General features: G+C 42.0%; 1 protein-coding gene and 1 long non-coding RNA gene across 3 annotated transcripts; one reads left to right on the forward strand and one right to left on the reverse strand.

Moving 5' to 3' along the window:
* Positions 1-1,522: 1,522 nt before the first annotated feature.
* LOC136993508 (uncharacterized) lies at positions 1,523-8,462 on the reverse strand. Its single transcript, XR_010885840.1, has 3 exons — positions 8,447-8,462; positions 1,842-1,911; positions 1,523-1,750 (listed from the first exon to the last, which is right to left on the reverse strand). It is a non-coding gene; the product is annotated as an uncharacterized lncRNA (long non-coding RNA).
* Positions 8,463-15,737: 7,275 nt separating this feature from the next.
* SNN (stannin) lies at positions 15,738-25,534 on the forward strand. 2 transcript variants are annotated; one of them, XM_067306463.1, is made up of 2 exons: positions 15,738-15,815; positions 23,306-25,534. In XM_067306463.1, the coding sequence occupies exon 2, from the start codon at positions 23,384-23,386 to the stop codon at positions 23,645-23,647; it is 264 nt and encodes an 87-aa protein (XP_067162564.1). In that variant the 5' UTR covers positions 15,738-15,815; positions 23,306-23,383; the 3' UTR covers positions 23,648-25,534. The 2 variants fall into 2 exon arrangements, with proteins under 2 accessions (XP_067162564.1, XP_067162563.1); XM_067306462.1 differs by lacking the exon at positions 15,738-15,815 and adding an exon at positions 18,606-21,730.
* Positions 25,535-25,593: the final 59 nt, after the last annotated feature.

Here is a 25,593-nt window from a genome sequence, read left to right on the forward strand (position 1 = left end):
AGACAGTTAGCATAATCACAAATTGACTTGTCCTGTAAAGTCTTGTCCTATGGAGAGGAGTAAAGGAGCAGCACAGAAAAAATACTGTAATATTAGGCATGCAGAAACACCTGTGTCTTTTCAATATGGGTCAAAGTTTGCAACCACTGATCACTAAGCATAGGAAATAGAAGAAAATTTTACAGCTACATAGGTAACATTATCTCATTAACTTGCATAAAAGCGCCAAGTTCAAAAACCGTTATTTTGCCAAAAAGGTTGTCTTGCTGTTTGTTGCATGCTCTACGCAGTCCAAAAATATCTTCTTGATCATATTAACTGTCCTCAAGCTGTTTCATACTGCAGGGAGTATATCCCATTTAGAAGCCTTGTAACAGCACCAGAAATTTAATTTTCAGAAAGCCTCCTAAATATGCCCCGTTTCCAGACTTATGCACTTCACTCTGCCTTGAGAATACCACTAGAAGGAGATGCATGCTTTGCGAAGCTATACACACACTTTTTGTTTTATTGTGTAATTTGGACTGCTACAAAAATTCTCCACAAAGTTTGCTCTTGTGTAGGATACTGGAGGAGGAACACAAGGAATGAATGCATTCTCAGCTGGTAAATCTCTCTTTTTCCTAAGATCACATTTAACATGAACTGCACTGAAACAGCTTTTGTGGCTGGAACCACAGCTTTCCAAAGCAAATGCTGACAGAACTCTTCAGATGCTGAGGATAGTTTTGAATATAAATATTTGTCACAAATAGGTAGCAGGCTGCTTATGCACTTTCTGTTGATGCATGTATTCTAATATTCACTTGAAAAAACAGAATCATCTTGTACAAAAACTGGGAAGTTCCTAATCTAGGCTAACCTGTTTGCATGCAATACATCAACAGCAGAAAAGGAGATATCATACAGGGTACTTTCTAAAAGAGCTGGGCCTCTTTGTGGGGTACCCTCAACTGAGGAGCCTAACAAACGTTTCCACTTCTAGTTGGCATGCTGATCCAATTTTAAAGCTGTACCCCCAGTTGATTCAGCAACAACCAGAAAAGCTAAGAGCCCAGATGGACTTAAGCTGCCAAGTTCTTGATCTCTGATTCCGATATAAATGTATCTAGTAATTTGATGCCCTAATTACAGCTCTTTTTTTTAAAAAAAAAAGGCTCGTCAATGCCTATTAAAAGGGAAAGGCAAACTCATTGTTGCAGAGAAATCATCAAAGTTAGAGAGCTGCAAAAAGGGCAAATTATAAACCTAACATCTTCCAACCAATTGACACCTATATATAGAAACGGACATTTTTTATACATTGTTGAGCATGTTTCCTCTACAATGAAATTTCTTAAAAATTTATATATAGCACCTTCTTAAACTTCACATGCAGTGGTGGTATGTGTTTAATGTACAAACAATAAAAATGATTCCTTGCTTACCTCAATGAGTCTGACACTTCTTTCAAGAAATGCAGTTTCATTAAAGTTGATATGAGACATTGAAAACATCAGCAAGTAGAACAATTCAAGTTTCAAACAGTAAGTTGGTGGCAATAAAACATCTGCTAAGACTTTATTTCATAGGACTGTAAAACTTTCACAGGGACACCAAAATAGTACCAGGAGTAGATTTACTGGAGAAGAGAGGGGTCAGGGGATCCTCCACAGTCCAGTGCTGCCACATGATTTCTGCATGCTCTAGACCATCTATTACTGGACGTCCCAGTCTGTACAGCCACACAGGCACCATGAGTAGAGCAGGGCTGCATCCACACAAAAAGAAGTTTTGTCTCAGAATTGTCTCAGGCTGAAGTGTCAGGCTCAAAGGGAGGGGATTAACAGTTTATAGTCTACCTGAGGGCTGGTTACAAGTGGAGTTCCTCAGGTGTCAGGACCTGTCCAGTTTAATATCTTTATCAATGACCTGGAGGAAGAGATGGAATGAGCCCTCAACAGCAAGTCTGCAGATGACACTGATGTCAGAGGTGCAGCTGATACGCTCAAGGGCTGGGCTGCCATTCACAAGGCCCTAGACACCCTGGAGGAACGGGCCAACAGTACCACCGTGAAATTCAACAAGGACAAATGGAAAGCCCTGCACGTGGGTCGGACTATGCCCCTGCACTGGTACAGAATAGACACTGACTGCAGAGAAGCAGCTCTGCTGAAAAGGACATGGGGTGCTACAGGAAGCTAAATGTGAGTCACCAGTGCACCCTGGCACCAATGAAGGCTAACAACATCCTGGCCTCTATCAACAGGAGTACAGCAAATAGGTAGAGGGAAGTGATTTTTCTCCTTTACTAAGCGCTTGTTAGAGGACATGAGGAATACTGTATCCTGTTTTGACATCCCCTCCAGTCCAAGAAAGGCATTGATAAACTTGAGCAAGTTCTGCAGAGGGCCATGAAAATGGCTGCGGCAGATGCCCTATGAGGAGAGACTAAGGGGCTGGGTGTTTTTAGTCCAGAGAAGGCTTAGGCGGGGGCCAAAAGCAGCCTTCCAAAATCTAAAAGGAGGTTATCAAAGATAGAGCCAGGCTCTTTACAGAGGTGCACTGCAGCAAGACAATAAACACTGGTAAAAAATTGAAACATGGGAGCCTTCCAGCTTGACTTACATAAAAAATTCTTCACTATGATGACAGTCAAGTATTGTAACACAACACCCAGATATGATGTGGGATCTCCATCCCTGGAGATTTTCAAGACTGAAATGAACAAAGCCCTGAGCAACCTAGTCTGAATTCAACACTGAGCCTGTTTAGATGACTTCCTGAGGTCCCTTCTAAGCCGGATAATTCTAATTCCAAGGACAGTAAAAGCATGTCTACATTTTATACTGGTGCTTTGTATTATAAACATAAGCTGTTTTACACAGCATGCTATAGAGCTATCTCTGTAGAGATGTAGAGCCATACCAGCTCAGTTTCCAAAAGTTGCAAAGCCAAGTTTGCATATCAGCCAGCTAACTAGCACTGCAAAGTGTTCCTAGGTAAGTGTTTAAAGCTGACTCTTCTATGCTGCTGAGGAATCTCTTTCCTGTCTCTTTGCTTAAACATAGCTCCAAGCTCTCAATTTGCAGTTGTGATTTGTAGAAGACTGCACATGCCATCTAAAGAAGTATCATGTCAAAGCATCTTTACTTGCAGGAAACCATGCTGAATGAAAGCAAGCAGTGGCCTGAAAGATGCAAAACTGGGTGAGTAAAAAAGCCACTGCTCTCAGTTAAACACACTTGGACTCCTTTCTAGTGTTTGCATGGGTACCATCCCTATAGCCTCATAAAGTCACAGCAGAAGCTCTGGCTAAGGAAAGGGAAAAAGAAAAGAAGAAAGGAAAAAAAAAAAAAACAGCTTTATACCAGCTGACTTTAAATGCAGTCTTCACTGAAAGATCTCACATGACTTCCATTTACTGATTTGCCTTTTCTACAGTACTTTTTACTACAGTAAATTAGCTGACATAAGAGTGTGGGTCACAGTTTCTGTCACTGGCTGCTCCTATGCAGACAGAGACAGGTGGTGGTGTTTATTTTCACACGGCTGTGTTTTATGCAGTCAGAATACAAATGATGTGATCTGTTCTTGCTTAAATGAAGTGTTAGGTTTGGAGGAAAGCAGACAAAAGAACTCAGAATCCAACAGCTATATACACTATCAATAGTCACCCAATATAACAGAAAGGGGGATTCTAAAAAACAAAAAAAAAACAAACACATAGGTTGGCTGAAAAAATACAGTATTCTGCCTAATGCTAGGGCTGAGTCAGCTAATTATGGTAGAACTGCATTCTGATGCTCACAGAAAAGAGAGTTTGAATGCAGAGTCCAAGTACTGTTCAGCTGGTGCCAAAACCCACTGCTCTGCCAATTTTTACTGTGAACACAGGATGTGCCTGGCTCAACTGAGTCCATTGCACTGCTAGCTTTGAAAAATAAGTGAATATAATTGTTTTGTTTTAACACAGCCTGAATGTGACTGGGAACTGTTAATATTTTGTGGTAGCAATGTAATGTTGTTTGGCTGCTAGGCAGGAACTGCACCAAGGCCTACTGTACACAGCTAATGGCAAGCAGGAGGTGCTGTTTCCACTCCAACTGTATTCACACATTAACAAAAAAAAAAAAGGAAAATTTAATCTTGACACCTACCAGAACATGTGAAGAGTTTTCACAATCCTGCTGTTAGCCTTCAGAAAGTGTGATAATCACTGTTTCAGTTAAAAACAGTGCAGGCAAAGATTTCACTTTTCTCACCTTTCTGACACATGCAAAATTGTTTACAAGGAAAAAAGTCAGATTATTCCAGGGAATGCAACCAGTCTGTATTGGAACAGAAGTGTTTCTGCCAGGAACATATCGGTCTGCAGAGAAGGGAACCAATGCAAAGAAACTCAGCTTAAAGAACAAACAAATAGACTTTGTAAAGGTTACCAGACCATGCCAACACATCCCTGCATAGATTCTGGTGAGATCTTTGATCATGATGCAAGAAAACATGACTGAAACAGACAAGTAGGGGAAACAGTTTCATTGCTTATTAGGCTAGCAGTGACATTTGATAGCAGTGATTTGTTGCAACTCTTTTTTTTCTTCAGAAGGGTTACCCTCCAACTATTTTCTAGGCCCAAATCTGCCTATCGTGTGAGAAATGTTGTGACTGTAGCCTTAAACAGGGCTACACCTGTTACACATCATTAACACAGTAGAGATTGATGACTATCAGTCAAGAAAACTATTCTGGTTGCATATATGTAAGATAAGAATTTCCAGATAAATGTTAGATATGAGATCCCTCTCTGAGCAGGATAGAATTTGGAGACACTGGGGCAGGATAATACATAACGGCATAACCAACATAATCATTTTCATCTGGAATAGCAAGATGTAAAAACAGTATTGCTAGTTTTCTGCAATTAGTATCTTTCTTGCTTGTAAAACAGTGAAAAATCTTACACTGAAGAAATCAGCTTTCTCACAGAGAAGATGAGGTATTTTTTAGGTAAATAAAGGTTGTATAGAAGGCTTTCCTAATATAAGTGCAATTTGAGTTTATTTTACATTTTAGAGCAAAAGTTCAGAAAAATTGTTGTATTATATTCCAAAAGCAGTTCATTACTTCAGTCTGAAAGACAAACGGAAAATCTGAGCAACAAAAATTAAGAAACTACTACTGGAAAGGAACTCGAGTCATCAAAATTTAGCCTCTGGCTGTCCAAACAACTGTGTTATACAACCCCATTCACAAGTGTTAACAAGTTTAGCCTAAAGCTAATTAGCTTGTTTGTTCTCATTATTTCTATTTGGTCCTTATTAAAAACAAGCAATGCAGTTTTCCCCTCTCTATTAACCCCCCCCAATAAACGATCTTCAATAAAAAAGGAATAATTAATATCAAAATGACATTATCTAACATAAAAAATCTTGTCTTCTTCCCTTCCCTATGTTCCTAGGTACGTGCAGGTACATATTTCCTGTTTGATAACAAATAATTATTGCAGCAAAATTCCATGACAGTTTCTGAACAACTTGAACCCAAAACATCATCTTGGTATTATTAACATTATTAGGAGCTAGCTACAGTTCACAGGTAAAAAAACATGAATGATGTATTTGCTACACTCTCTTCTGGTCGCTTACTGTATTAAACTTGAATACTACACACTGAATACTCCTGGAGGCATTTCTACTATTCAGGGCTTTTTGAGAAAAACAGTTATAGATACATTAAATTAATATAGTATTAATTAATAAAGACACTCAGGATTCAAATGATCAGAAGGTATCTGCCTAATCAGAAGAAAATGGCATCAGTGGTTTATTATTTTGGGACTGGACCACTGCTACTAATAGATCAGTTCTTTAAACTTTACTTCTCTTTACTTCAGACCATGTACTCGTGTGACAGATACTTTAATCTCCTTGGATGTGTAAGCACTAACACACAGTATGGCTGAATGTGACATGACATGCAGAGGAGGTTGCAATACATATATATATCAATATATACTGAGCAGTAGTCCCTGCTGAGGAGCAATGAGTGTTATTTTTATGCAAGGTTAAGGAGGATTCATCTGGGTTAGAAAACCAAAGCAGGAAAAGGCTGATAAGTGAACATTATAGCTCTGAGAAAACAGGGCAAGGTCAGAGAACTTAATTTTCCTACTGGTGCAACTGAATGATTCTTCCTCTGCAAGTCATTGATGAAGGACTACCTTTGGCAGACATTTGGCAGAATGTCAAATGGAGTGTGCTGTCTACCTGGTCAGAGGGCTACAGGATTTGTTCTGATGCCCAGCACTCTAGGATCCCAATACTGTGAATGTTACACGTTATCAAAGTGACTCAGAATGACTTATTACCACAGAAGAAAGGAAAGATTAAAAGCCCAGCAGAGAAGACAATGGCCATCCGGAAGGCTGGCCCTTGTTGTTCTCCCTTACTTGCCATTCTGTTCCCTCTTAGCCTCTAGTGATTATACCCAGCTTGACAGGACAGGGAGGAACACACAAGTTTTACTTAAAACTTTGAGGTGGTTCAGTTGCATGAGTCTAATGCATAGGCCCTCAACCTGACAGGGCCCGAGGATATGCCTTTGATGGAAGACTGAGCTGAAACAAATCAATGCACATTAACTTTGTACATTTAGTTTTCCTGAGCACCCTATCATAGACGAGCTCATTCTAACTGCAAGACAGGCAGCACTTGGAAGCACTTGATATGGCCTGACCATACATAACAAGACTAGGGCTGGTACTGGTGCACTCTCAAGCCCCCATGAGTACAACAGGCAGGATGATGTAGTTAACTATGGAGGACTAGGAACCATTAGGAGTCTGAGCGTAAAAGAGACTAACAGAAAAAGCAGATTCAGTAGGCCTAGCTGTCTGTGACTTGATATGCCCTAACTGCCTTGTCTAGTACCTTCCTATCTCACAACAAGCACTTTCCTATTCTTGGCACATCTATACTGAGGATATCTACAGGTGACAGTCGGGATGTCAGATTTCCACTTGCAAGGTTTTTTTGTATTAACTCAGCAGTAAGAAACTGGTCTGATCTGTTTACATTTCTGCCCAGCACTGTAAAAAGGAAGAGATCAGTTGTGTCTAGGAGGCTTTCTAGTGTCTTGAAATTAGCTGGAATCCTGGTCTAAGTGCTGTGTTGGGTCTGTGATAATCTTTTGTGTCACTTCCAATTTGATTCTTTTTACAACTGCCTGTCAGAGTCTGGCTGACAGTTCTGCTGCTAGTTTAAGTACTAAATGTAAAACCATTAGACTCCTAAGTGTCTCTAGATAATATATTGATTTCTATTCCAAACAGTACTTGTTTTTGTTTGTTTAAAAAAAAATCTAATAGCATTAGAATGGCTGAAGAGCTGTATAATACAGATTTCCCCGTACTTTCTTTTGGGCTTTTCTGAACTCTGAACTACATTGCTTGCCAGTCTGGAGTTCACACTCACATTCTCTAGTCTTTTGACCTCTACCTACACTTCATTCCTATCAGCCATCTGAGCAATTCTGGATCTCTCTGCTACAGCTGTTGATCTGTATTTAGTAAATAATGTCCTATTAATCAGAAACCACATTACTTGGTCATATACCAGAGGAACCATGGTAACAGACCACTTCAGGCCTGTCTGCATCATAGCAGGCAGGAAAACCCACTCCATCAAAGTTGTTAATTTAGATTTGTCCACTATCTCATTCAAGAGTCATAGCCAGGTTAAATCCATCCTTGTAACAGACACATGAACAACAATTGACTGAAGGTGTTCTGCACTACTATCTAGGTTTTAGTAAATATTAGCAATCTGAATAAAAGACTGAAAAGCAATCTAGGCAACTAATACAGTCTAAGCCATATATGTTGGATGCAGCTTATCTGGTATCTATCTACACTCCAGCAAACAGAAATAACCTTATATTACTTAAAATGGAAATACAAGACACAAGTAACCACACTGATCACAGCTCCACCCAGACATCTGATGAGAAATAAGCTCTATGGGAAACCATACACTGCATAAAGCAAAACTGTTCACAAATATAACTATTGACATATGTAAAATTCAACATGGTAACATCTTTCATATTTGAACACATATAAGGTTTGTTGTTTTTTCTGTTCCAAAAACATGCACTTAGTGCCAACAGACTGTTTCCAGAATCACTTCATATCCAACATCCTATACCCCATCTGAAGTTACATTCACAATCTTGCCATAGTTATGACGCCTCAACAAGTCAAACGGAAAGGGATTATCATGCTTGGGATGTCTGCACAAGTTGCTGGGATGGTGCCAAGTGTCACTGTCTCCCACTCTCTCCACTGTCTCTTTAACTTTTTTAAGCATCTTCCTAGTACTTCAGATTCCCTGTTCTCTGTTTCCCTGCTAATATCACCACAGAGCTCCTGATTCGTTACAGGCCAAAAGGAATTAAAAGAACTTACCTGCATTCATAAATTTCTGCTCTCTCCAGCAGCACCATTCACCTTATGGTCTATTATTCAATTTCCGATATGCTTTGAGGCCCAGTACAGCACATTGCTTTTGCCAGCATTCGGCCAGAGACGTAGGTCAGCTGCTAGCATGATAACAACCACTGTGTCTCACTCTAAAGAGGTCCAGATTATCCTGCTACTTTATACTCATATAGTAGCAACAACTAATAATAGCAGAGAAAATTAAAAGGAAAGTCAAGTGTAGATGAGCCTCTTCAAGTGACATGGAATTCTCTAAAATGGAGAGCACATATTCAGACAGGGTACAAGAGCTACCTAGGAAATAAACAGGAATAAAATAAATGTCTTCATTGTTTTTAAAGTATAACAGAGGTTTCAATGTAATAAAGTGATCTGATTTCTTACAGCAATTAGTATCAGCTTCACCGAATGTGCACTTCCAGTTTTGGAATCCTGAAACACAGGGAGAAAAAATTCAAATATTTTCTACAAAAGTAGCATTTCAGGTAATAACTGCTGATTGGAGATCTCACTGTAAGGAATACTTTTAGTTTTTATTCTAGAGAAAAAAATGAAATGCAATGCTATTTCAAAGTCTTGAGCGTTCATCCTGTGGAATATGCACTGGAAGGCACTTAGTATTGTGAGAAAGATATCTTATCGTTAATGGCTAACGTCTTGTGGGTAATCCTGCAGCACAGTGCCTTTATCTGACAGGACAGGACTGCACTCATGGATGACTTGCAGCAAGATTACCCTAGCATGGTTGCTAGGCGGCAAATGTAGTGCCTAGAAAACATTTGATGCTGACAGCTACTGTAAACTGTTTTGTAGGGAACAGCCTTACCACTGCATTAATTCTACTGCAACAACGGATTTTCTAAAATAAAGCTATTCAAAACAAAAACATTGTAAAAATCAAATTTACATTGAACTTTTGACATATACAACTTAACCCATATTTATTACAAGAAAAAGATATAAAAATAGAATTCTATAAAAGCTGAGTTAACTGTTCTGCTCCTTGTCCACAGATCAAAGGCCTGAATCACAGGCCCTCAGAACTCTGCCTTCCCTGAACTTTGGGGGGAGCTGGCACTGCTTGAGTAAAGCTTCTAGCTGATGCAATGAGGATGTAAAATTTGACTTGCAAAACAGTCAAGCACAAACATACATTTCTTGTGCACCATTTACCATACAGAGTTAACACCTTGAATTCCTTTGTCTTCAAACCCCCTCTACCCCCAGGATTTGCATGTGCGGGTTACTACAGCACAGCAGCTCCCTCTCCCTAGAGTCACACCTTGAACTACAGTGGCCTTGCAGCTTTCTGACTTCCTTCAAGTGATGTGGTCCTCTATACGGTGACCTGTGCATCAGCCGCTACCACTAACCTCCCTTTAAACCGCTCCCCAAAGTCCCTCCTACCCCTATCTAACCTGGTTACAGAACACAAGAGATAGTTATCATGTAATAAAAGTCATATGGGAGTAAAGGGAAGAGCAGACAGGCACGGAAAGACTAAGTTGTGGGAATTAAAAGAAAGAAGAACGAAGGCCTTTGCACAAACAGTGGCAGAACAGCCAGTGGCTCAGCTTCTAGTATAGTGAGTAATTGCTGATATTCAGGAAATTAATCTGCATATCTTCATTGTAACTAAAATAGTTAATCATAATCATACCATTGTGTTTAACAGTCTTTCCTACTAATAGATAAAATAGCTACCTCATATAAGAAATATTGCCTATGTTAAATTTTCTGATTGTTCTCAGGCAATATTCCTGTCTCGTGTTTCACAGGTTGTGGATTGCTTTACAATTGGATTTTTTTATACCCAGAAGGAAGAAGGAGATACTCAGTAAAACTATGCAGGCCATGAAGACCAAACTCCTGCTGATCTTATCATACCCATTTTTGCAGTCCTTCACTTTCACACTAAGAAACAAGTCAGAAGCTGATTGCAGGCTGGTTCTCCTACAAAAAAAGGGATTGCCTTGTCAGAGTAAAAGCATAATCTGGGCTGCGCTGTTGATGACAGAAGATACTAGGAAGGTGCCAGGTTTATCAAGAAGGGGTAAAGGCTGCTACTACAAGAACATAAAATATATGGTCTTCTTCCAAGGATGATGGAAAGGAACTAAAATAAAAACTTACGGGCTCTGCCTCCAGTCTTGGAACAGGGAATAGCTTTGTTGCATATGTCTTTGTGGTTAAATTAAACTGAAGAAAATGCTGAAAGACTCTCCTGCTCACAGACCTGGTTTCCAAATGTATATGGAAGAATATATTTTTCAATATAACACAGTTACCTGTAGTATCAAGCTAACACTGTTCTTGCAAAGTGAAAAGTTTATTACACTCACGGATCTTTCAGTTAGGAATCTGTCACCTCTCATATCTACTACAGACATTTCCTGCAGCCTAACTACAAAGCAGTATTTTATTTCCCTAAAACCCATATGATGTCATATTTAAAATAATTTTTTGATTCAGAGTAATAGCCTGGAATGATGGCAAACTGTCTACATACACCAAGATATAGTGAGTGAGTCTGAGATGGTGGCCTCCTCTTGGTAGGCTTCATACATCTGACATAAAGCTTTATGAATAACTGCTGCAGAAAGGAAATGCCAAAGTACAAATGTCTTTGTACCTTGTTTATCAGCCTTAAGATGCAAAACCAGACTCCAAAGCATGGGACAAAGATGCTCCAACATAGCAAAAGACAAGAAGTTTCTCTTTCTGCATATTTTGAGGCACTAGAATCTAAACGAACAGGAGGTAGCTGTGTGGTAGCAAAACAAAGATGAGGCTTTTCTGTGTCAATGAGATGTATAACACTGTTTTCACCTTTTTAATTATCCTCTGTGTAATTACATACATTGCTCTTTCAAGTCAGAAGGCAAGGCATGCAAGCAGAAACACTTCTTGTCCCCACTTAGATTCTATGCCAAAAAGGGCTTCAACCTTCCGAAGCCTGCAGCTAAGCTTATGCTCAAATGGGTTTTAAACAATCCTTTCTTCCTGGCTGTTTTAAGTATGATTCACAGTCTGTTATTATCATGAAGAACCACTTACAACACTAAATAGAATACAAGAATTAAAAATTGCCTTTACTGCTGTGACATAAGAACTATCTTCTGAGAACTTTAAGTAAATACGGTGGGTATTCCTGAAGGTGGAATTAATGCTGAAGAGAATTGATTTTACTACTCAGATATATAGTGAGTCTATTCTCATACCAATCTTAAAAATCCTTTTATACTTTAAATCATAACAAAATGAGAGTAAGATACAGTGTGGACATGGGACTACAAATACAAATAAAAATACAAATGGATATTCAAGACTGCAAAGGATAACCAGTGATCTTATTTTGTAATGACTATACTGATCACTAGCAAAAACAAAACAACAGACATGCTCATTCTCATATTCTCAGGAACATCAATTGCCTTCACTCACCAGTCACTGAATAGCAAACACCCTGCAGAACCTAAAATCTTGATATTAGTTGAACCTGTGACAATCTCATTATCCTTCTTTCTTTCCTAGAAAACTGTCAGTTCCTTCACTACTCAGCCTTTAGCCTCGGAGTTTATTCACTTGCTATCTCCTGCACTAAAGCTGCAATAACAACATGTCACTGAATAGCTTTAGCTTTGCAGACATGAAAAAAAATGTCCCCAGTTTAGTGGACAAGCCACAGCAAAAACAGCCAACTTTTTAATATACTGAAGAGGCCAACCAATACGTTGTGTATTAAACAGCAGAATGGTTAAAAACAACAACAAACCTGGAACTTTCAGCCACAGTAAGAGCTGTGGGGAGCCCAGCCTCATTAGTGACTGATTATAAAAAGCAGCAGATGCTTTCTCAGGCACAGCAATATGGGAAACTGGTAGGTCTTCATAGCAGAAGGGTGCAAGAACACAGTCTGCCCTGGTGAAGGAAACAAGTCTCACTGTAGTATTACTCTGTGAGTTTTGTATTTGAAAATTAAACAGTGATCTGAACAGACTCTTCATATACTTTTATTTCTTTCCAGGTACAGAGCTGGATTCCATTCCCTTCTGACAGGTGAAATAAGAAAGGATAAAAATTACCTGCCCAAGCTCCTGGAGGGATTCAGGTTTGGTCCCCTTTTCTTCTTGATACATGTGATTTACTGTAATCACAAGCATGCTCTCCAGTGGGCCTGTAAATAAAGGTGTAAGTTGTCACTTATATTTCCTTGAATAGAGATAGTTGCATTTTGACCTCTTTAAGAAACCCTTATAGGCTTAAAGACACATGAGAAAATGCTCTATGGAATAGTCTATCTCCCTTTTGTACTTTCTAGAGCGCAAAAACGATTGCTAAAGACATTTTGCACCAAAGAGAGCTACAAAATGTCAGAAAATTGAACAGGTACCATAGATCCAGTGAAAGCACATCTGTTGTCTTTCCAAGAGGGAATGGAGGAAGTAAGAATGTTTTATTTTGCCAGCTACCACTTCAGAAGTAACACAATGTCTGTCCCTAATTAAAGGAACAAGCACTGACAGCAGCCATTCAAAATCCAATAGCTAAAGGAAATACAAAGAATATACGTAGAGAGCGTAACCAACGGAAGGAAACTCTGAAAGAAGTAGGTTTAAAATGTCTATGTTAACTATCTGAAGTTGAGGGACATGATATGAATTTGCAACAGTAGAAACAATTTATCTCTAACAAAATAAAATACAGGTAAATCTTAATCTAATCATGAATTTCTCTAACAGTGGTATAGTCCCTGAAGAGAAACAAAAGAATTCCTATAATTAGTAACACTTAAAATCAGCATTGCTAGAAACGATGTTAGGGGTAAGATTAGCTCTAGCAAAAAGATCAGGTTGACTGTGACAATGATTATAGCTGGCACTGGAATTCTTCTGTATATAATTCGCAGTGAGGTCAATAAGTATATGTAATGGTTTAAATTGTTGAGTGCTGTGATATCAAAGTGTCAAAGCAGGAGGGTATGCTTTAAATGATGGTATAAAATTCAGAAAATTGTTCAATCTGTTTGCATAAGATATGAATATTGAAAATATTTCATCTTATAGACAAATTTTTAATATTGTTCGCTGGGAAGAGAAAACTATTTCCTACACTAGCAGGCTGTGTGTTCATAGTTTTTAATTACTTGTGCATAGGTAAGGCACAATAGTAAATGAACTAGAGGAAACTCAGTTTCTCATTACTAGCACAGCTGAAGAGCATGCTACTTGATTGCCCTAACTGAGTTTGCCAGTATGCTTCACAAGTTCCCTGTAAAATATTAAATGGGGTTCTTTGTGCTCTCCAGCTGTGAGGATCAGCGGTTCCTAGAGCCCTGTCCTAGCTATAAACCTTGAGCATTAATTGGGGACAGGTGGAGTGACAAAGTAAGAGGAGAAGGTTTTAAGCAGTTCTGAAGGATTAATAGCCCTGTACTTTCTTCATAGCAGACTGGAAATTTCTCATGCTATAATTCTGCACAGATCAAGCAGCCCATTAGCAAAGATAAGAAACTGATGTGAATGAATCTGCTTTGTTCTCTGTGTGATTTACTAAATTTGGGTTACAAATCACTAAAAAAAGTCCTTCAAGGACAAAAAGTTTTCAAATTATGCTAAAAGAGATTGCTGGGCTTCTCTTAAGGCTTAGAGCTGTACTATTAGTGGATGCCTTTTACCAGTCAGCTCTGTCATAATTGCATTCACAACTTTTGTACGAAAGGGCATGACCTTTCTCACTAAAGTGGATGTCTTTTTATTAGGATACTCATATCATACAGTGAAGTGTACATTTGTCATTACGTACATAAAACAGGCATCTCCGCAGAGATTCAAGTATCTAAACGGGATTTAAACATCTTATTAAAGCACTGCCCCCAGAGCCTACCTCTGCGTCTGTTCACCTGACAGAAAGATTAGTTACTGTCATGGCCAACGCTGCTCTGTCAGACCAGCCAGACCATTAGTTATTAACAGCGTAAGTAAACCCCTGTCAGTCCTTGGTCTTGTGCTTTCTTTTAAAAAACAAAACTACGAGGAGGCATGCTTAGGGCAGTCTGTACAAGATAGCTTCTCTGCTAATGCTCCGGACTGGCTAATTAGGATTTGGGAGCAGTCCAGCATTACCATCCAGACCGTAATTTTAGGAAGGCCTACTAAGACACCAAACTGTGTGAGTGAACCTGTAGAGCTTTCCGGCAAAAATGTCTCTGGACAGGTATGAAAATGAGTAGAGATCAGGTGTTGGCTGTATCCATCTGGGTACTGGGCAATATTTAGCTTGTCATTGAATGAGAATGGAAAGGGGACAACACACTCATGACTGTCACAAGCCCATAGTGGACAGAGTGTTAATACTGGGAACAATTACTTTTCCTTACTAGAAAACTGCGCATGATATTAGACCTGGATCTGAATACTGTAAAACAGGTGGTTGGGTAGGCACAAAGTGCACGATAACTTTTGAACTCCTGTCAGAGTCTATTCCCTCAAAGCTTCCTTTGCTGGAAAACTCTTAAGACTTTAAAGGATTCTCAAACAAGTTGAGATGGGTTTTGCCAGCAACTGTTAAACCACGGCAGAGAAGTGAATACCCCCCATTGTCATCTCGCTCTGACGTCATAAGGATCACTTCAGCAGAAGGCTGGAGAAACCCTATTTGGGGCAATTTCCTGATGTAGTTACACCATTACTAAGTCCCCATAGGGTGATTCAGTAAATATAGTGGAGATAATGGGAATGAGGTCATACCGAACAGGCTTGGGAAGGGATGACCTCTGCGAGAATCAGCGAGGCCCCTAAGGCTGCCTGGGCTGGGCTCCGGTGCGGCGAGCCGAGGAAGAGGGCCTGGGCCCGGCCAGCGGCTGTCGGCGCAGAACTAGCGCGGCGGCGCCCCTGGGCTCTGCTGCAGAGGCCTCGGTGCAGCCCGGCGCGCCGCTGCCAGGGGGGTCGCGGCAGCGCCGCTTCCCGGCTCTGACAGAGCGGGTTGCGCACACGCGGCGCAGCCGGGAGCGCTGGGGCTCGGGGCCCTCGGCCTCGGCGGCTCCGCGGGGCTGCTCATTTTACCTCAGCTTCGCCCCCTCGGGGCTGGGCAGCCCCCGCCCGCCGCCGCCAACGTCCCGCCGCCCGCCTCGCGCGGCCCCGCCCCGCCCCGTCAGCCGTTGCCGGCCCGGCCCGGCCCCGCGCGCGCCGCCCGCCCATTGGCCGCGCGCGCCGCCGCCCGCCCCCCATATAAGGCGGCGCGGGCGGGGAGGGAGCTGTCGCGCCCGCCGTGGCGTCGGTGCGTGCGGCGCGGGGTGGTGCGCGGCGGCGGCGGCGCGCGGAGCCCTTCAGCCACGGTGAGCGCCGGCGGGGGGGCGGGCTGCGCCGCGGCCCCCGGTTGGGGGGGCGCCCGGGGTGGGGGAGGGGCGCGGCCGCCGCCGCCGCCGCCGCCGCTCTCGGGGGCTGCGTGCGCCGCCCCGCAGGCCTCGCCGCGTCCCGCCCGCAGCGCGGCCCTTCCGCGTTGGGGCCGCGCAGCCCCGCGGCGGCCGGTGCGGCCCCGGGCTGCTTGGGAGGGAGGGAGGGGCTGCGGCGGGCGGCCCTGGCTGGGCGCTGCGGCGGCGGCTCGGAAGCGCGTTCCCCGGCGCGCTGCGCCGCGCTGCCTGGCGCCCGGCCCCTGCCCCTGCCCCCCAGGCGAGCGCGGCTGCGGGCGGCTGTCAGCACCGAGTAGCCCCGGAGGAGCGGGAGCTGCTGGCGAGGCGCCTGTCGTGACCAGAAGCCGGTAGGGGCGGTGGCAGATGCTCACGCCGCAGCAGCAGCGAGTAGCCGGGGCGGGGGCGCGGGCGCGGCCGTGCGAGCCCCGAAGGCGGGAGCGGAGGGGGCCGCGGGTGCGGGGCCGCCCGCAGCGGCGGGGGCGCCGGGGCCGGCGTGACCTTGGCTCGCTCCCGCGGGCCGCGCCGGGCCCCGCCACGCCGCTGCGGAGCTCCTGTGAGCGAAGTAGGGAGCCGCTTCGGTAGCAGAGCGTGTGGGAGTTGCATAGCTCGTGTTGGCTAAAACCATTAAAAAAAGAAAGCCACGCCCCTTGAGAAATACCTTTCGCGTTTGTGTATATAGAAAAAGCTTACCAACAAACTTAATGTTGCCGTTTCAGCAAATTTTCTAATATATCAGGAATTAAGCAAGGACACAGGATGAATATATACATAGCACATTACCTCTGATAACTGGACTTCAGAAGTGACGCCGTCATCTCATCTGGACGGGCTTTTTGTTAGAGCTAGACGTGGATACAATGCTGACAAACATAAACTAAGAGTGTGATGGCCACTTTTTCTTGCGGCTGCTTCTGCTGAAGCAAGCGTGGCCTGAACGCTAGAAACCTGCCTCTAGTTCTGCATAAATTGGGCTGTTTGGCTCAGTGACAGTTGCAGCACAAACCTGTTTCACTTGCTGCGCTACTGCAAATGCCCTTGTGCTCTTGAAATTGTCTGGATGCATCTGGAAGACTCACCAGAGTGCAGCTCTGGCCTCTCTTCATCTTGCAGTCTTCTGTAAAATACTGACTTCTGTGTAGTTTAACTTGGTGTAAAGCTTTAAAACTGATTCTTGTTTAAGCATAAGGTGCTGCTGCACTTTGTGTTGGAGCTCATTGCTGTTCCATTCAATGCAATCGTATTTGGTTCTAATGTTTCTAAGTGTTGCTCCACTGCTAAGTTGTTTGAATTCTCATTTCTCTTGGAAGACTGCCCTGGACAGTGAGGCCTATCCATAACCAATTAGCCATAGAAAAGCCTCTTCTAGCCTTCTTCCCTTCTCCTTTATTCCCTATCATAAGTATGATGTGGGCAAGGGGGAGGAAATTTGCCCTGAAGGATTCTACTGCTCAGCAGCTCCTTGCTTCTAAAATAACCTCTGACCAAGTCCCGGTTTGTGTCGTGACGAGGTATGCTTAAACTACAGCTAACGGAGAAGAACAGTGATCTTGCTTTTTTTGAAAGTAATGAAGCCGGTGTGCCAAATAGGTACAGTGGAGCTTGAGCACTCTGTATAGTAAAGACTTCTAACCTCTAATGCTGGGTGGGTGCTATAATTTCCTTAACAGTAGTGTGCCAGCTGCAAAATTACAGTTCTGATCTGCTCTGAGTCTTTTTTTTTTTTCTCTTGTCTTCCATTGGCAACTAGGACGCTCTTGCAATAAGCTTGCAGCATGCCTCAAAAGTAATCTTACTTGTGGATTTTGCACAGTTGGTAGCATGTGCTGCTTATTTTGTCTCTTAAGGATCTTAACCCAGAAGCTTTTAACTAAGCAATAACTTGACCTTTGTGTGTTTTTCTTTTTTTTTCTCCCCCCCCCCCTTTTCTTTCTTTCTTCATCCCCCCCCCCTTCCCCAAAGTGAGAAGCCTCATTGGTAGTTTTTATTCTCATATTTTCTCCTTGGCCCCATTCAACTTTCTTTAGCTGAAATACTACAATAGAAATTAGATCTCTTATATGTTAATAAGATATCTCTTAATGTTAATAAGATACTTCTTAACATTTGCACCTTAAATGTCCTGCTGGAGGATCATACCGTACTTTGGTATGTTTGGGTGAACTGTACTACATTTGCTTTTGAAGCTTCTTCCTATAGCCTTGGTTTCTAATTCAGCAATAATTCTTCAGAAATATGCCTACAGGTATTAACCATAATTAACTTAGCAGCATGTAACTCCCTCCCCCCCCCCAAAAAAAAAAAAAAAGGACTTAGAAACCATCAAGCCAACCTTGAGTAGAATTTGTGTTGAGTAACATCCTGCAATTTAAACTGGCTTCCTGTTTGTCCTTTCCTTATAGTTTCTGAATTGGCTAATAAAACTAGGGAAAAGTTCTGAGTGGAAGTGGTGCTCAGCAAAAAAAAATAATTTTCTTCTGGAAGAGTGACTTATGTAGCTGATGTTTTCATTGCCTGACTGCTGTAAGAACCAAGATAAGGCTATATGCAGTTACCCACCAGTGAGTCTGACTAATCTTGCTAATGAGTCTAGGAAGAGTCGTTAGAGATTTAGCAAGTCTTGCTAATCTTGCCTAGATGTTTGCTTTGATGGAAAGTGGGGCGGCAAGGGAAATGACACTAGAGATGCCACCAAATATAAATGGATGGAGCTGTAAATTTGATGGAATTGCTCTCTTAACATCTTATGAAGTAGTGAGTAAAGTCAGTGCTGCTCCTGGTATGTTTATGAGCTTTGCTAATGCAGGTATACTTAAGAATAAGAATATGCTTAAGAATGGTAAGAATAAACCAGTCTGGAGGCTGGTTGTGAGGTCCATCAGATGAATTTAAGGAGATCTACAGAATGCAGAATTTCTACAGCCTAGAAATGGACTCTGAAGACAGCTTAGTTTTGATTTGAATCAATTACTGGTGGAAAGAGGAGTGAGTTTGGAGTTACGTGTCTAGAAAACATAACAAAGAAATGAAAGGCCTTTTTGGTAGCACTTAATGGTATAGTTAAAACGTGCGAATGTACCACACCCAAGTACAGAATTAGAGCTAAAGTTCTTCTGCAGCTTTAGGTGTACAGTGACCTAAAGTCAGAAGAATAGCAAACAAAGCTGCATCTGAAGCTGATAAAATAACACTCTCTGCTACCATCGCAGTTACTACCATGCACCATTAACTAGGTGCTTTTACTACTGTAAAGCTGTACAGATGTTTAATATCTGACTTTATATAGGGTGCTGGTGTCAGACTGCTCGAATGGGAGTAAGAGGATATGCCTGCACAAAGATTGACTTCTATGCTTTACCATTATATCATGGAGAAGTGGGAGTTGAGGGAACTGTTCTGAGACACTGACCTTGAATTTTATCCATGTTTTGTTGTCCTAAAAGGTGAATGTCTATGGACACACCTTTCCAAATGCATGCAGGCTTCTTCTCTTGCATAACTCTGAGCATTAAGTATAGTGTGGTACAAAGATGTGAGGAGCTTTCTGGATAGAAGCTAGAAAGGGCTTCTTGATGCAACCTGATTATCCTGGCAGTATTAATGTGAGATCACACTCAGTTTCTGTAGCTAGAGAAATGGAATTACTTGGATAATACATCCAGAGGGAGTTGTGCCCTTCTCTCGGATCTGGATCTGTATCCTTTGAATTTTTTATCAAAACAGCAGTCAACTTCAAACAAGCTAGAGACCTACAGATCCAGCCAAGAAAGACAGGGGTCTTTAAGTAGCTGTGTACACTGAAAATTTGGACTGTTGTTTAATAAGGGTAAATCAATCTTGTACATCCTGGAGGTCCTAGTTCTCCACCTTGCCATATCAAAACAAAATCACTTCAGATACAAGGGAGCCTAGCCCAGCTAGAAATAACTTTAATGTAAACAGAGTGAGGATCCTTCTATAACATCCTGCTCAAAGACAAGTCCTGCAACTTTCTGTTGTGTTTATATCTACTACTGTTAACATCTCAGTCTGCTCAGAAGAGCTTTTCTAGTTAGCTGATTATATTAAATACAAATGATCCCTTAGACAATTATAATTACCTTAAACAATATTATTTGACCTTGCTGCAGTTGTGCTGTCATTGTGTTCTTAAATAAGGCAGAGTTTCCCGAGAAGAGTTTGCTGAAAGGTGTTGGGGGTTAGAGAGAGGTAACACTGTGCTTAGGGTGGGATAAGGTTTAACATCAGGACTTGTTCAGAAGGTGGGGGTAGGGGATTAAATTGCCTCACTACTTCATGTAAGCAGTAGCAGTGCTATTAAGCAGTAATGGCAGCGTTAAACATCAGTGTCCAAGAAACAGTAAATAAAAATTGAGTACTATGTGCTTCTTTACACAGGGGCACAAATAAATACCTACCTGTCATAACTCCTCTGAACTGCTTCTGTGTTTGCTTTGTCCAGAAGAACATTCCCAAACTGTGGGACATGAGGACTTCTTGGCTCATCTGGGCTCTTGGCTATTCCAAAAGAAACAGGAATGGCAAGAGCCCAATATGTAACGTGATAAGAGAGGGTTTTGTCTTAAGGCAGAATTCTGCCCCTTTGAAGAGGAACTTTAGTTGTCCTTTAGATAGAAGCTTAAGCACTGTCTTAGACTGATACAGATAGGTCTGTATTTTACAGGATGATCTGGGACCATGCTGGTTTGCACCCCTCTTAAAAGGGGGAGGGAGAAATATGTAGTACCACAGGTCTGGATAGATGTGGGTTCTCTGTTATCTGGCCCTCACATCTAGCTCTTGCTTTCAGACTAGTTTCTCAAGACTGCTTACAAAGGTCTGTACCTTGCTAGCTGATTATTCTGAGAGTACTGCCTTGTCTAAAAACAGTTTGCCAAAAGATGTTGGCGATGCAGAGGGTGGTGATGTTGTTGGAGAGATCCATACCTTTGATAGCTGATGGTCTACTCACCTGAAGTCTTGCAAAGAAGCAGCATTTGCAAAAATAAAGCCATTTTCTAGATCACATTAACTGTTCAGTTCTAATACAAGGGTATGTGCTGCACCAAATTTCTGTAGAGAAGTCAATGCTAGCAGTTGTTGCTGCTGCTAGCAATCGTGCAGCTGCAGAACAAAGCTTGATGGGGACTGCACCGCCTGCGCGAGCAGCAAGGTAACCCATCTTTTGCGCTGATGCTGAGCTATTGCAGCTAGATCAAACAGCTTTCAGAAGTGCTGCAGTGTAGAGATGCCCTGAAAAAAGGAACTACACAATTTTCTCTGTGATGAATAATCTTTTTAAGCATTGCAGAAGCAAGGTGACCATGACAAAATCATGCACCTCTCTGGCTGTGATGGGCAAATGGTTCCGCTATTGATGGTGTTTTGGGTGGTATGCAGGCTTGCTGTTGGTTAACAGGTACACTATGAGCTGTTGGCTGCCTTAGCTTACAGGGCTGGCAATGTAACCAGAGTGTGTATGTGCAAGTTAATTATGTGACACTGGACCCTACTGACCCAGATTTTGAATTTCTCTTTGCGGAGCTGTTCTTGATGACATGGCTGTGTGGCAGTGTGGATGGGTCTGCCAGTCCATGAGATGCTAGGTGATAAACTAAGTCTCTAGCTTGAGTTCTCTCGGTAAAGATACTGAAATGCAATTGCCTTGACACTCTCATGTTGAAACTGGTGAGACCTGAAGTACAGTGGATAACATTGCTAGCAGCCTGAACCGTTTGGACTGTGACCCGGGCGTGACTGACTGCTGAGGGGTGCGTATGAGGCTGCCATTGCGGTTGGCTGCAGCAAGGCCATCGGGAAGGTTCCTTCTGCCGTTTGGAAGGGTACGTGACCCTCTGAGTAGACTGGGATTTATGGCAGGCAGGAGTGCTCTTCCTTTTTCCTCCAGTGCCAGCTGGCGAGTAATTGTGTTAGGTGAAATGCAGACACTGTTCTTCTGGCCTTTGTTTCAGCTGACCTTGGAACCATGAGGGGCTTTGTGTGCTGTACCTGAAACTGCAGAACTGAGCCCTGATCTGGTTCCTACAGCAGGACAGAGGTCAGCTATGTTCCTGGGTAGTAACTGGCTCTGGCCTCTACTTTAGGGTCCTTTAAGCTCTTGCCTTATCCTAAGAAGCTATGGTAGTAGGGAAGAAATGGCAATTCTTAGACTTATGGTGTCTCGCATATGTCCCAGTTTAAGTGGAGAAACTTAAAGGAAAGCTGCTGACTTTTTAAGGCAATAACTTTGAAATCTAAAAGACCTGCATGACCCCTTAAATAAAGGGTCATGAGTCTGGAAGTGAAAGTAGACAAAATGTATGAGGAATGTCTCTTGCCTGCCAGACTCCACAGCAGACTAAGGTCTTACAGCTCCTCCTTTCTCTTCCATTTTCCTGCCTTTGACTTCTGTTCCAATTTCAGCTTCGGTTTTAACCCTCTGCCTTGCTTTACTGTTTGAAAGCCACTGAGAGGAGCAAAAGCTTAAAATAATGTTTTAAGTTTTAGATTGAGCTCCACCTGCCTCTTGCAAAAACTGTATAAAACCTGCATCTGTTGGTGTTTATCAGCTCAGTGAACAAACAGTTAATGGCCACGAAGTCAACTCTTATAAACAGACTAGTGTTATGGACAGGTTTGTTTAATCCTTTAGTATTACAATTAAATTTTTGCAAATTTGTTAGAAATTCTGTAACTGTTACAAGTGCTTAAGGAAGATATGTTTTTATATTAAATTTTGAAAGTGGAAAAAGTGTAGACTTCTGGCTCTTAAATGTACTGTTTCTGTAGTTTTTTACTATAGTTTAGTAATAGTACTTTTTCCTTTTTAAAAAAAAATAAAGGTAGCTGAATTGCTATCCTCTCATAGATTTGAGAGCTTATGCATGATTAAGTATTTTGATTAAATAGACTTAAAACTCTCCACCCTCGACTTCCATTATTGGCAAAAAATTCTTTCCTGTGCAAATCTAGGGATGTCCTTGGTGTGAGGAGTCAGCTGGCTGAACTGTGCTTAGTGACTTCTGTGATAGTAAAACTTTGCTTAGCTTGAGTTATGGCTATAGCTCCATTATGGACTGTCTTTCTACTGTATATCTCAGAACTACATTAGCCTGTGGATTTTATCTCATACTCTTACCTCCTAGTAAAAACTGTTACCTCTTAGCAGGTTGATTGTGTGCTATCTTGATAAGCAAGTCAAGAGTATAAGATTTAAAGTAAGTGTAGAACTTGAATATTCAAAGGCTGGGTGAATAACTAGCTTAAAATGATCAACAAATGTAGGAACATCAGAAGCTTGAAGTACTGAAGGAAAGAGGGTTATGTGCCCTTATGAAGGATATCAACCATGAACATTAATATTGCTGAATATGGTAAAACTGTGTAACTTCATTAAGTGTCTGTTTCTTCCACTGCAGGAGCTGGAAAATGAAGCAAAACTGATAGAGAGGACAGAAGAATCTCCTTTAAGAGGTCTGCAATCTGAGAGAGTGACCATGTCTATTACAGATCACAGCCCCACCACTGGAGTGGTGACTGTTATTGTTATCCTGATTGCTATTGCGGCTCTTGGTGCCTTGATACTGGGCTGCTGGTGTTACCTGCGTCTGCAGAGGATCAGCCAGTCTGAAGATGAGGAAAGCATTGTGGGAGAAGGAGAAACCAAAGAGCCCTTTCTTCTGGTGCAGTACTCTGCTAAAGGACCTTGTGTGGAGAGGAAAGCTAAGCTAACTCCAAATGGCACAGAAGCGCATAGCTAACTTGGAGCAACACATGTATATAGACTATGCTTATGATGTGTGTAACCAGCAGAAGAATCTCCTATACTGTGAAGAACTTGGTCACATGCACACTGCTCATCAGAAGACACCATGATGAGGCTTAAATAAGCTTTGTTTGTAACTGCATGCACTGAGAAGCTGCACTTTGCATCAACTGTATATCCTGTTGCGTCTATGACAGGAGCTGACTCACCTGGCAGGAAGTCCATTGCTGGCAATGGACACAGGGATATATTGGTGTGAAGAGACTAATAGCATTTTTCTTACTTGAATGTTTAGCTGAGCCTGTTTTGATGGAACTACTACTGTAATGTGAACTACTTTACAACTGTGAACTGTAAATAGGCTGCCAGGAGCTTTTGCTTTGTGCTCCACAGCATATGGAACTAGTATGATGCAATTGTACACAACACACAAGGGGACTCCAGAGCCTTGACTCTGGGTGGGATTCCAGACCATCAGAACCAAATCTGCAGTTAGAGCTTGCTTCTGCTATTAACTTTTGAGTGCACAGCCATAAAGCCAGAACTCTTGCTGACTTCTAACAGTTTATTGGACTAACTCAGAATACTTTCTTTGAAAAGCAGGTATAACCTGTCAGCAACATCTTGAGGAAGAAAGCATAGGAGCTAAAAGAAAATGATTTCCTTTAGTTGCAGCTAGGTTGGTCAAGCCTTCTGGCTGCTAGAACTGAGTTCTCCAATCATGTAGCTACTGCAAAGAAACTGCCATTTTCATGGATTCCAACCTGGGAACTAATGATGGATACTCACCCCTCAGAGACGGTCCAGAAGGTTCCAGAAGTTTTAAATGGCAGTAGAGCAGGTTTTTACCCTTCTGTAGGTCTGCATGTTAAAACTGCAGAAGTGGTTACTTATTAAAAGTGGCATAAAAGCAACTAATATGAAGTTGCCCTAAACCCCTGTTTGTGTACCTAGCAGTTAGGGTATATGTACACAAGATAACAGCCTATTGTAAAGAAAACAAACAAACCACTTTAGTCTAAAGACAAACTCTCAACTATATAATACAGCTAATGTATCTTGTAGATAACTCTCTTGGTTTAACTGTACTACTACAAGATAAGTTTAAAAGTCTTTCCTGAGAAAATTAATGCTGATATGGGGGAGGAAGGTCTCTGGGCAGTTTGTGGAGGGTTTTTTTAGCTAGCAAGGGGGAAGTACTTTGAAATAAGGACACCTTTTATTTCCTGCTCTGTGCTGAGACTAAACTGTGGAAACTGTAGAAAGATGTGTTAAAGAGGGAGTTCTAAACCTTAAATATTTGCTTGGGGGGAGGGAGGAAAGGGACAACACTGAGGGGCCAAAGGCAGCTTATGTGATCCAAAACCCTTAGGGTAGGCAAGTCTGCTTTGAGGCTTGGCTAGCTCAGCACTGGCCCCTGAATTGTTTTCTGCTATAATGTACACATAGCTTCTTTGTGCCTGATGTAAAGCTGCAAACAGATTTACCGTGGGCTCTCTTTCTTCTGAGATAAGTTACAAATAATACTCAAGTCAAACTTCCTCAACTCTGTAGGAAGCATTAGATTACTGTTTCCTGTGCATATGGAATAACTAAGCAACCTCCTAGTGAGCTTACCTGAGAATTACATAACTCTGCAAGAAGGAGAATCATGGCCTAGTCAGTAATCTTGTCCCTTTTCTCTGAGTAAAATGTTGACTTGCATTCTTAGTGCTGTATTTGTGGGGGTTTTTTTGTTTTTTAAATGGGAGACTAATTTGAAGCAAAACTAATACTGGCAGTAAGCAAAAAGCTCCCAGAGTTGCCTCTTTAGTACAGTATGGGGTACAGCTGACAGATGGCTGTCCTTGCCCTGTCACGTGCTTATATAAAGATGCAATTCTCATGTGACTTGCCTGTATGGCCAGGCCCCATCCACTTAGACTACCACATTCTAGAACT

The sequence above is a fragment of the Apteryx mantelli genome, chromosome 16 (assembly GCF_036417845.1).
Source record: "Apteryx mantelli isolate bAptMan1 chromosome 16, bAptMan1.hap1, whole genome shotgun sequence".
Taxonomy (NCBI): Eukaryota; Metazoa; Chordata; class Aves; order Apterygiformes; family Apterygidae; genus Apteryx; species Apteryx mantelli.